Raw genomic sequence first — 12,101 nt, 5'->3', positions numbered from 1 at the left:
GTCTACAATATTGGGCACTGAATTTTGGAATGAGCGGACAACATTTGAATAAAACTCTTCAGAGAGAAGATGAAGACACACTAAGACACTGTGGAATTTAAAGAAAACAACTCTATCAAAGTCAGTTCAGACAAACCACTGCAACTTCCACCCTTCCTCTGCACTTTGTAGCCTCAGTGGACATGTGCTGTGAACCGATGCCTGCGCCGAGACATCTGTGACGCTTCTGCCTGCAGCGTACACACACTAAAAGAGATTAGACTAAACCAGACCAGGTAGCCTGCACAAAACACAGATGAGGCCATGGTGATGACAGTGTGTCGCATATGTGTGTGTATGTGTGAGAGAGTCTGGACACGGAGATAGCGAGAAAGAAGACACAATTGCAAAATGGGGTTTGACTCACCATTTGATTGCGGAATCCTTTTTCAAACACACAATATTCACACTGGAAATGAATCATGAAGTGCTTTTTTATTTCACCTCAGTCATGACACAGGCACGTTGTGCAGACAAGTGTACACGTATGCAGCTTTATTTCAAACGATACCTTTAAGTTTTCAAAAAGAAAACTTTAGTAAGGGTTCAACAGGTTAAAAGCTTAACATTTTTCAAATGTCAACTTGTAATCCCATTAGCCTACATGCATAGATTCCAGTCTACACAACTCATTATATCAGTTTCACACTACATTTTCCAGCAATTACATTTCGAGCAGTGCCACAGCCAAAGTAGGTAACTGTCTAGGGAAGTGCTCTTTTCAACACTTTTTTTGTATCTTACTTGGTTGTGTCTCTGAGGCAGCATCCATCACATCTTAGAGGAGAGAGTTTGGAGAGGAGTCCATCATCTTAATCCACTGTGGACACACTTGATCAAAACAAAAACAACATTTAAACACCAGAAAGCTGAGAAAGTTGAGACTGAGCCAAAGGGACATGGGGAACTGAAACAAGTTGACATAAATCAAAGTTCTTATTGAGTGAATCATGGGCTTATGTTTCGCAGTTAGCTATATCGACAATTAATGAATGAACGTTTTGATTAGCAGTGATACACCTCCATCCACAGTGGTTGGAGAAAGATTCGTTATTATGACTGGCATCCAGTTTATACGATTGATTTACACTCGTCACATATACAGCATGTGCATGCATAACAACAGAGGAGAAGAAGAAGAATAAGACATATTCATGAATAAGTTGTGCTAAAACTGTATCTTCTGGGAGAGGTTAAAATGTTTTGTTCACTCTCTGAGAATGTATGGTCTGATAAAGGCTGACAACAACACTAAAATCTTTAATGTGCTAAAATTATATTTCTTTTGGGCAAATACCGTATCTCACAATGCCAGAATTTTCACTTTCTACCCAACATAAATAAATATGTTTTGAGCTGTTGCCCCAGAAAGGAATATTTTGGATGAGATTGTCATGTTTATTATGTGTAGCCTAGGCCTATGTATGCCAATGTAATTTTGGAAGTGTATTAAAATATAATCAGTAGTTTTATATATGTTAATTGTACAAGTCGTTGTTGTTTTTCCTTTTCGGCTGTTGACAACTACCTATATTTCCATTTTGCTGTAAACCCTGTTCATTAGTTGTCATGTTCGTTATTGTTCTTTCAATAAAGTTGTTTGAAAAACTGTAGCTAGCTACATGACAACCCACTAATGAGCTAGCACAAACAAGAAAGAAAGAGTAATGTTATCTGTTGGATGACTAGACTAAGAAATACCTTTATATTTTTACAGAGAGGAAATGAAAAGCCAAAGAACAGGACGTGTTTAGTTTTTCTCTAAATTTGCAGAGGGGACACTGGCTAGTTTATTATTATTTACTTGTAGTCTGATTTATATACCTTAACGTTCGTTAGCTGAGTATGCCAACGTTTTGCTAGCTGTGGGAGGTTAGCTGATAATTAAACATCCTTAATGGTTCTTGGTGTGTATTTAGATTGGGATTTTCGACATGAAATAGTCACCTCACACGCGTTAAGTGGGTTAATATGTGAAAGTGATAAATGTTGAATTCCTAAACAGGATTTTGCTGCTTGCGAGCTAATTGAACTTGATGTAATTTGTCCGGGTTTAGGACCCAGCGGAGTCTGACTCGCACATGGCAAAGTGTGGCTGCTCCGGTACGAGAGGAGATGACAAGCCCGCTTCACTACTCTCCAACATCAACCTCTCATTCTGTCTTGTGTACCGCGGCTTGCTCTACCTCTACAAGAAGAGCAACACCTCCACGGGAACACACATTTAGCCAACACATGTGTTTGTACGTTTTTCCCCAGACCGCTGGCCGCCAGACGTCTGGTGTCGGAAGGAAAACTTTTTGACAGCTTCTGTCTTGAAATGACAGCCTGCCGCATCTCGTTGGACTCTTGGTGGTGAAGCTGGTTTTTTATTTGTTTTTTTTTTCCCTACTCCCCGGCTTTTCCCACTGCACCTCCGTGAACTGCTTTGACCTGCACACCCACCCTGTCCCCTGTGTCAAGTGTCTGGTCGTGCTGCATTTGTAACGCGGTGGTTTGCCTTCTCCACTCCCCCTCCCCACCACCATCACCCCGGCTTCACCCCACCGAGCCCGGGCATCATGAGAACCTGGAGGCGGCGGAGGAACTTTGCCTTTCTGATCTTCGCTCTCCGCGTCTGGTGCCTGTCCACGGCGGCAGAGAGTGCTGACAGCACGGTTCACAACACACAGGAGGGTGAGCAGGCGACACACAGTTACTGTTAAAATGTATAAGTCATTGGCTCGTTTTCATTTACTGCAGATTTTGAGGCACAGTCTTGTGAAGTGAACGTTTTTCATTCATGTCTCATCAGGACACATGCAGTGTCAGTAGCTCTGTTTATAGTGGGGTTCCTTTATTGTATTTTTAGATAAATCCCTATATGTTGTCAATGATGGGACCATTTTTGACACGTCCCTCTTCACACAGCCCTGTTATTGTCTTGCAGTACGTGTTGGGGAAAGAGTTTGTTTTTTTAGATCCATCTTTCTGCTCCGGTGGAACAATAAAGGGAAGTGCAGACAGATGAGTTCAGCATCCAGGAAGATACATCATCTTTAGGTTGTAAACATCAACTAAACAGGATGTTACTGTTACGCAGCTGAACTTAATCTGCTAAATGAATGAGCCAGTGACAACCGGGTATTGTGTGTGTGTGTGTGTGTGTGTGTGTGTGTGTGTGTTTGTGTGTGTGTGTGTGTGTGTGTGTGTGTGTGTGTGTGTGTGTGTGTGTGTGTGTGTGTGTGTGTGTGTGTGTGTGGGACAGGGCAGGCTCCAGGATGCAAATGGTTTATGCGTTAGTGTGTGCGCACGTAGCACCAAGACAGACAGTAGAGATAAAAACAGAAAGAACAACAAACCACAACAGGTTTAAGGGAATCAAAATTTTAGATTAAAATGTGTTGGACTGCTTAACTTTTCTCTGGGGCAAGTTGGCAAATCAGGATCATAACTAAGACTTCGATAACTCTACCTCAGGTGACTCAAATACATACAATGTGCTGCTAAAACAACGTTGCATGTCATCATCACAATGAGGCAGTATGCACAGTGTTCACATGTCACAAGGAGAGATGATAGAAAGATGTCAACACTATGGAAAAAATAGAAGTTGGTGTTATATCATAATAACATAAATGCATTTCATCCAGAAAAAGTCAAATGCAATGCAATCCCTCATCGCTTCTTCAAAATGCACACACAGCTCAATGTTGCTGATTTTGTGCTACAAACGTGCAGCCTGAAGGCACATCATTAATGGTAACTCACAAATTATAGCAGTGCTTCCCTGAAAATTACCCATGTGAGAAACAGAGATGCAGCTCAGGAGATGTTTACCGCACACATTATCTCAATGTGGGGTCATTAGAACTCTCACTCAGAGGGTTCGCTGATATATGAACGCGGGGAGTAAAAATAGTTTTAAGGGGTAGTGTGAGTATTGAAATAGGTCAGTATGCACCACCTCTTTGATGTCAGCAGGATATTGACTTCAGCTTCCCTCTGAAATGTTTGTCATGGCCTCCCTCCAGCTCGGCAGAGAGACAACGCTACAATGTCTTTATCATGCTGTAGTCTGTGAGCCAGAATGAGACTGGGGAGGTTTTCTTCGAGGCACACTCTTCCTCAGTTCTCCTCCAACATTGTTTGGATCGCGTCAATTAATTGGAAATAGATGAATAAATCAACAAAGTGTTTTTCACTTCAGTAGTCGTACTGATTTTTTTTTCCTTTATGATGGCAGGAGGTGTGAATGAGAGGAGCTGTAGATAGAAAGTGTAGTCCCAGATTTATTCAGTTATATTGCTTTCATGGTCTAGCATGAATGCTAAATCTATAATAAATGTGTGCATAAAGGTCTACAAGTGGATTGGCATAACATGTCATTCGAATATTTCCTTAAAAAACAATTGTAATATTTGCAGTTAGGCGACATTTGCACAAAAACACATGCTCTGAATGTTGGTCTGCCAAGAAAAATGTCAGCATGAGTGATTCCAGCAGATGCCCCAAAATGACATGTATTTATGTTTAAGTGACAAATCCCTCTGGAAGCTTTAAGTATTAGGAAACACGACGTTGGTATATAGTCACCAAGTTCACCGAGAAAGGTAGCAGCGGGGATTGGATGGAAAAAGTCAGACTTGAAACGGAGGAGACTGCTTCCCGTTTCCCGCTGAAAATCATGTTTATTTCTATGGTCCAAACCATCTTCCAAAACTTTAACCAAGTCATTTTGGTGTGATTCAATCCTTCTTCTTCTTATTTCATTTATTTTCTTAATAGTTTTGGAAGGCACTGATTTGGTCCTGCAGTCGGGGGCAGAAACAGGTGCTGTATCGTTCTTGTTGTTGAGACATGTTGTATAATTCTGGAGTAATAAATGAAGTGCGGAAATATAAATTTACACGTAGTGGATAATCGTTAGAAGGGAAATCAAGATGCCCGAGAGTAAAAGGCAGCTCAGTTTGGTTGGTATGTAATTAATCCAAATGGCTTGGCTCAACAGTGGTCTAAATCCAGCACAAATGATTCCCTGACATGAACCAGATCTGGAAAGAGTGCCCTGCCAGAGTGAGCCAAACTTGGGTGGTAGCCATGAGTTGACACTTGCGCAAAGCTAGCCCTGAGTGCTGCTAACTGAGACCCATTTTCAGCCAGAAATCATCCAGTCTTCACCCCCATAAACTCTGCCAAATCTGGCAGTCATATTTGGACCAGAGCTGACTGACATTTAGTCTTCGCGTGCCAGAGCACTTCTCAGTGTGACAACACTCAGCTGCAATTGGCAGCCTGGATCGCGTTCAACCACTGAGTTGTGTTTGCATTTTTGAATTAAGTGATGCATCAGAAAGTAAGGACTTTCTCTGAAGGGATTTTGAATATATAATGTGTATATCAACCTTGAAGTCAGTAATGGTCCCTTTTGAGTATTTTTATAAGGAAAATCCAACAAGTGGAAGCACTGTAAAAGTCAACAGGTAGATTTTAACAAGGAAATCCAAATAAAATCCACACCATAGACTATAAAACAAGAAGCACAGATTCAGAGTCAATTATAGAGTACCAAAGAGAAAAATAGGCAATTTACAGAATGTATGCCATTGTTGCATTCAAATGTGTTTGACAGTAGTTGCTGTATTATATTGTCCATCTTGCATGGCCTATAATTTGACTCCTCGACACCTGTTATTTTGAAGCCAGGATGGATAGGATTCCCATCAAAACCTATATAAACTCTTGGACTCCAGACTAACTTTTTCCACCCCAATTTTGTGAAAGTAAACAATTCCTGAACTTTTATATCATCAGATAGTTGTTAGTATTCAAATTACTTTTGCTCGGCTAAAGTACCTTAGTGTATTTATTTACTGTAAACTTGTGTTGTTACAATATACTGCAGTTCACTGTCCAATACTCCAAACACAAATGGTCAGTCCTGCTGTGTGTTTAGCTGTTAGCTTTGTCAGCTCCATTAGCTGTAAGCTATTAGTTTTCGCGCTGTCAGCTCCCTTCACCAAACCTACGAAAGGGCTCTGCTGCCAGTCAGTGGCTCACAGCTATCTAGCTCTCCTCCCGCTGATTTCAACATGGATTTATTGTTCAAAATGAAGCATTATCAGGCAAAAAAGAGTGTGTTCCTGCCAAAACAATACTGCTTCCTTTTGAATATTACTGTCATATTTTTCTTGTGCTGAGTTGCCAGCTGGTCATAGTTATTAGATAGATAGATAGATAGATAGATAGAATTACTTTAATGATCCCAGACTGGGAAATTATTTTGTTACAGCAGCAGTAGTGGGTCCGCAAATAAAACACTTTGTACATAACGAAAATAGAATCCAATATATACATAGTGTATATATACAGTGCACGGTGTGCTATAAACAATAAACAATAATAATATATACAACAAAACAAAATATGCAAATATACTATAACAATAATAATATATACAACAAAACAGTACAGAGACCAGAGTTCTCTGTCAGGCAGAGGTGAGAGAGTTATTGTATAAAGTGATGGCTTGTGGCAGGAAAGATTTCCTGTATCTATTGCTACGACAGCGAAGCTGAAGCAGCCTTCCGGAGAAGGTGCTCTGCTGTCTGACCACTGTAAGTTGGAGAGGGTGGAGAGGATTATCCATGATGGATAACAGTTTTTTCAGTGTCCTCCTCTCCACCACAGCCTCCAGAGTGTCCTGTTTGCAGCCAATCACAGAGCCAGCCTTCCTGATCAGTTTGTTGAGTCTGTTGGTGTCGCTGGCTCCGATGCTGCTTCCCCAACAAACCACAGCAAAGAAAAGTACAATGTCACAGCATTGTGCCAATAGGTCTGGCTATGCAAAAGTATAGCTAATAGCATAAGCAGACGTGCTCTGCTGTAGTTAGCTCATTTCAGTTAGTGATTTGCTGAGAGATAGTCATATAAACACAATCACCCGAAGGTAGGAAAATCTCTGTTCCTTGGGACGACAGGAGGTTAGTTTAGTTTTACCTCTCATACAAACGTTTCCCTCTCAATCATCACTTATGACCTCCTCTGAGTCTGGGGCAATGTCTGTATCTGCAGGGACCTTCTGGGTAGGAGAGACTAAGTTTGAGTTTTGGCTTTACAAACCGCACCCAACAAATCCTTCTTCATTCTAGCTTTTAAAGCTTCAGAAAGAATACTTGAAATGATCAAAATGTTGACTGATTTCTCCTTGAGTGATTCTCAGAATAGCAACACATTTCTCACTGAAAGCTAAATTAAAACAAACCGCCGATGTATAAATGTTAGGGTGATTAAATTTTGCAAAAACTTCATAAAATAATTTACAGAGTTCAAATAAGGTGGTGAGTAGTTGAACTGACAGACTACTCATTAGTTTTCAAAAACGCTAAAAGCAAAACTAAAAGAAGTCTCATAAGGGCAAAAATCAAGCAGGCTGTGTTTACAAATCTTTGATGAAGCGCTCTCTCTGTTTCTGTCTGTCTTTGTCTCTCCTCTGCATATCAACTGGTTTTCCGAGGTCTGATCTTTTTTTTTTTCTCTAGGCAGAGGAAACTCAATAAATAATTAGAGACAGAACCAAATGACCTGGATTAGATTTGAGGATATCTGGTCAAACCGCAGCATCAGACAGAATTAATTAGGAAGATTAGAACTGTCTGTGTTGTCTAAACAAAGTGGCATAGAGGAGAATAAAACCTGCCCTGACTGCCCTGAAACGCATAGAAATTCACACACACACTCCCTTCGCTCTCTCAGGTGCATATCTCACTTTTCAACACAGTTTCCTGCGATGTAACCCACACCCATCTCTCAGTCTGTGGTAGAGCCGATGCACGGCCGCCATCCGGGTTAGAACAACCACTTTCTGCAGAAGCCATTTAAGAAATAACCTCACCCTGGTCTGTCTGTCAAACCCTCAGGGTGGCTGTCGCTTGACATTTTGAGGGCAGGCTGGCATTGATTTGTTGGCCACAAGGGAACAAGAGACACAGTTAGAAACGTCTCCCTCTGTTAAGCATCATTGGTCATTATAGCTATCGGTGTGATTTAGCTTCTCCCTACTCACCACGTGCAGCTCTGCCCGAGGATGACAGGATCACAGATATAATAGATAAGCTGTTATTATGAGATGGCAACATACCATACTACACACATGTGCGGCTTAGAGAGGCTTACTGCTGTGTGTTAATCTGTGAAACTAACATGCATGCATTGGAATAATGTTCTGAGCAATCCCAGATGTCACGACTAAGAAAATTGCGATGAGAGAAAGGAAAAAGATGTGAGAGGTCTTTCGTGAAACTGTGAGAAATCCAGGTGTTAGACCACCCCCGAGCTGCGTACCACCACTGGGCAGAAAGCAATCAGTCATAGGTGATAAGGATGAGGTTGGTTGCAATTCCCCCCCTCAATCTGCATCAGCCTTCAGAGAACCAAAAGAGACACAGAGACAGGTGCGAAGGCAGTCACCTACCTTTCTCTCCATTTACTGTGGTGATTGAATGTGTCATACTTCCTGGAAAGCTCTGATATTTTTGTAGGATAGACAATTTTCTCTGAAATTTTGTTGAGTGAAGAGAGGAAGGAAGGAATAATGAATAGGAGTGAAGTCGGATGGAAACACAGAGTGACAGCTCTTACAACATACATCTGTGAACAGCAAGCTTTTAATATTTATGCCAGAATGCAGAATGGCGGCAGATATTTGATTTCCGAGGGGGGGGAAACATGCAAACACCAGCGCTCATATTGAAAATGAATAAGAGTCTAGAGGTGTAGCAGAGGAAATGGGGAATATTTGGGCGTACGCAAAGAGCCAGTGAACATATGAATTCTTTAGAACAGTGGTTGCTTCTTTATTTCCCCTTTGCTTTGACAGAGCATCCTTATCAAGATATATTAGGTTTCAATCAAATGAGAGAAAGGACAGAACAAGACAGCAGACGCAACAGTATAAATTGTGAACCACCAGGTCAACTCACATCAATAATGTCAACAACAGAAAGGTCATCACACCTCTGTGTCAGTGTTTCACTGCCAGACATCGATTGAAATCCAGCCATGCTCTTAAAACCATCAGCCTTCATATTGTGGACGAGAATTTTTCTGAATTAAAGCTGCTGAAAAATTGTTATATGAAGTAAGCACCCTTGTAAAGAAAGACCTGTAAGGCAGTGTAGGATGTGCTTTGCCCACAGAAATTTGGGAGCTCTTGGCCTTTTTTATTTGTGTGTGTGTATGTGTGTGGTTGCGTGTTAATAAAACCAATATGGTTTACTGACCAACTGACCAATCCTGAGGACTGGCTGACACTGCCACCCACAGAGTCGTGCCACTAGTGTGGCTGAAAATCCATATTTTTTTGGTACCTCGTCTCCCCTACATGTGGCTGCTAGGTGACCCAGCATGTGTGATAAGTTTCTGTTAATCCTCAAATCCTCCCAGCTGAAATCCCCAGCGCTGAGACATAATGCCCAAATCTGTGCAAGACAAGATGGGAATTGGCTTTTCCACTGTTGCTCTCACAGAATGGGAATGGGACACACAGGCAAATCTCGCTAACCCACCCTGAGAGTCTCCTATTACCATTATTTCACTGTGAGCTGCTGACCTCACAGCTTATTCTATCGGGCCAATAATGGGCTGTTCTGTTTGGAAAGGATCGGGGGGTCCCACATCCAGGATTAACACCTTCTCAGCTTCAGCGCTAATTACTCCAGTATGTCATCACTGGGGAAAGTGAGAGATGAGGGAGTTGATACAGGGTAGGGTTGTTGAAGTGAGGCAATGAGGAAACACTCAAATCCTCAACTCCTGCGAAAAGCTTTGGGAGTCTTTATTTCTCTGTGTGCCTCTTTGTCCCTTTTCTCTGTGTCTCTTTCAATTAAAGGCAAAATAATTGCATGCTACCATGGAAAGCTACGCTGTTTGCACCAAATCCATACTACATCTTGGCTGTTTTAAGTATGTATAAGGTTCACACTTGTAAAGTGACCAAATAAAGTGTCCTCAAAGTGGACAGGATGTACTAAATGCAGTTGATCTATTAGCTTGCTTTTCATTGCGCAAAGGAAATGGAGGAACTGTTCACAGCTGGGGGAATAAAATGTATAGATGATGTTGAAATAGCTCCAAAGAAAATCATCTGAAAACATAGGTATTAAAGCTTTTCGATGTCCATTCATGAAGTTTAATTAGCAGTAACATTTCAAAGATGCAGTTTAATTGACAGCTGACTTCACACATATTGTGTAATTTCTTGTTAGTCAAACAATGTGATATATTTTGATATATTTTTATTATTTTGCTATCGATAAAACAGTGTACTGTGCTGACCTAATATCAGCATTGTCTGACATAAGCTTTAAGCATGGTTGTGGAACCTGTTTCGTTTAGAAACTGTTTCCATTTTTTGGCACAGCCAAATAGCACTTGTGTTTGTGTGCTTGTGTGAAAATAGTTTTATAATAAACATTACTCCCAACCATCCAGATAAGTCCCACTTGTTTCTTCCATTCAGAAAAATGCAGGTATACATGGACAATGGCAGAGACATAATTTCATAATTTTGCCCCTCTAAAGTAATGTCTAAATAAATCTACAAAAAATGTAAAAACAAGGCTTTCAGAGTTTGTCCAGCCAATGTCTTGTTGAATTTACTGTTATTTCCATCTTATTTCTGAAGAACAGTGTAAGCTAGCCAGTTCATTATGCTGCTCAAGATGAAACGCAGAGATGAAAAATGCATTTGTTCATTTACCCTCAACACAGAAGAGAAGCCCATACATATGTTTCACTGGGTGATATATTGAGAGTCTTTTAAGTTGCTTCTAGCATCAAACGTCAATTCATTGCAGCAGTGTAGCTCGCACTTCAGAGAGCTACAGATGTCCTCCTTTTTTTAAACAACGCTGTCTACTTTTGTACGTCCTATTAGTCTTGGAGTTATTATATGGAAGATGAGCTGTGTCAGCTGCAGGATTCTTTTTTACTGTTTATACAAAAGAAGCCTTTTAACAGGAGGAATTGTAAAATGCTCTCTTTGATGTGCTGTAAGGAAGAGTGTTTGTAATGAAAGGAAACCAGGATTTATTTTAATGCTGAGTTTCACACTGTGACAAGACTTACTGTAACAACCTGTAAAATGGTCGACAGCCCTTAAGATTAGGTTGATAGCCTTATTCTTTGAGTGACTTCCTGCTAATTAAATATATGTCAGCACAACCTCACAGGTATCAAGGGTTAATTGCTGCAGCGGTAGTGGGATGCCAATTTTACTTCCAGGAACAATCTATTGAGATACTCATGAGCAGAAATGTGTTCTAATGTGGCCTCATTCGTCATTCTCTTTGTTAACAGCGCTTTATTTCCGAGGGCACATTGTAGGTGTAGCATCCGTCGCTGTATTTAGGTCAGTGGTATTTTCATACGGAATCAGTAATTGGATGTATACAGAAAGCTCCACTAATGTATTTGGAGAGCTCCTTTGTTCCACTTTGACCTAAAAGATGAAAACATTTTGGTATCTTTAATCCTTGGATTTCTTGTGAAAGAGGATGTAGAACTTGTCTGAAGCAGAAGTAAGAACACACCGAAGAGATCATCCCTGGATCAGAGCACTAAGCACTACTCCTGTACTTCCTTTACTTGTAATATTACCCTGTCACAGATCACATGTGCAACCTCTGTGATGCATGTGTAATGTGCTGTTTGGATTTACAGGTGTTGTTAATGGTGTAGTGTACCTACTAATGGCTAATAACCTTTACAGCATAGCCAGGCTGTCCTGAAAACAATTTTGGGGCCTTTAAAACTGCAGAAAAAATCTTACTGTGAGTATAATCAAGTCGATTGTACTGGCAATGTTAAAAGCTTTGAAGCAACTAGTAATTGCTGTTGATTTTGAATCTTGAATCCAGTCAAGTATTTCTTTAGTTCAAATAAAAGTCACAGCTTTGAATTCTCTAAAATGAATAGTTGAACACTTGTATAAATAGTAAATGGCTGGATTGTACAGCACTGTACAATTTCCTCTCATTCACCCATTTTCACCCACACACCGATGTCTGCAAGCTACCTTGCAA

General features: G+C 40.7%; 1 protein-coding gene across 2 annotated transcripts in view; it reads left to right on the top strand.

Moving 5' to 3' along the window:
• The first annotated feature begins 1,668 nt into the window (after nt 1-1,668).
• Nucleotides 1,669-12,101, top strand: part of adam12b (ADAM metallopeptidase domain 12b) — an 87,252-nt gene continuing 76,819 nt past the window's right edge. Inside the window, exon 1 of one of the 2 annotated variants that reach the window (XM_030442746.1) lies at nt 1,669-2,715. In XM_030442746.1, coding sequence (XP_030298606.1) covers nt 2,601-2,715 — 115 coding nt within the window. In that variant the 5' untranslated portion in view covers nt 1,669-2,600. The remainder of the gene's footprint in view (nt 2,716-12,101) is intronic. The other variant, XM_030442745.1, reaches the window with a different exon arrangement.

This window comes from Sparus aurata, chromosome 15 (genome assembly GCF_900880675.1).
Source record: "Sparus aurata chromosome 15, fSpaAur1.1, whole genome shotgun sequence".
Lineage (NCBI taxonomy): Eukaryota > Metazoa > Chordata > Actinopteri > Spariformes > Sparidae > Sparus > Sparus aurata.
Note: the sequence above shows the minus strand (reverse complement) of the source record. Positions and strands in the feature narration are given on the sequence as shown.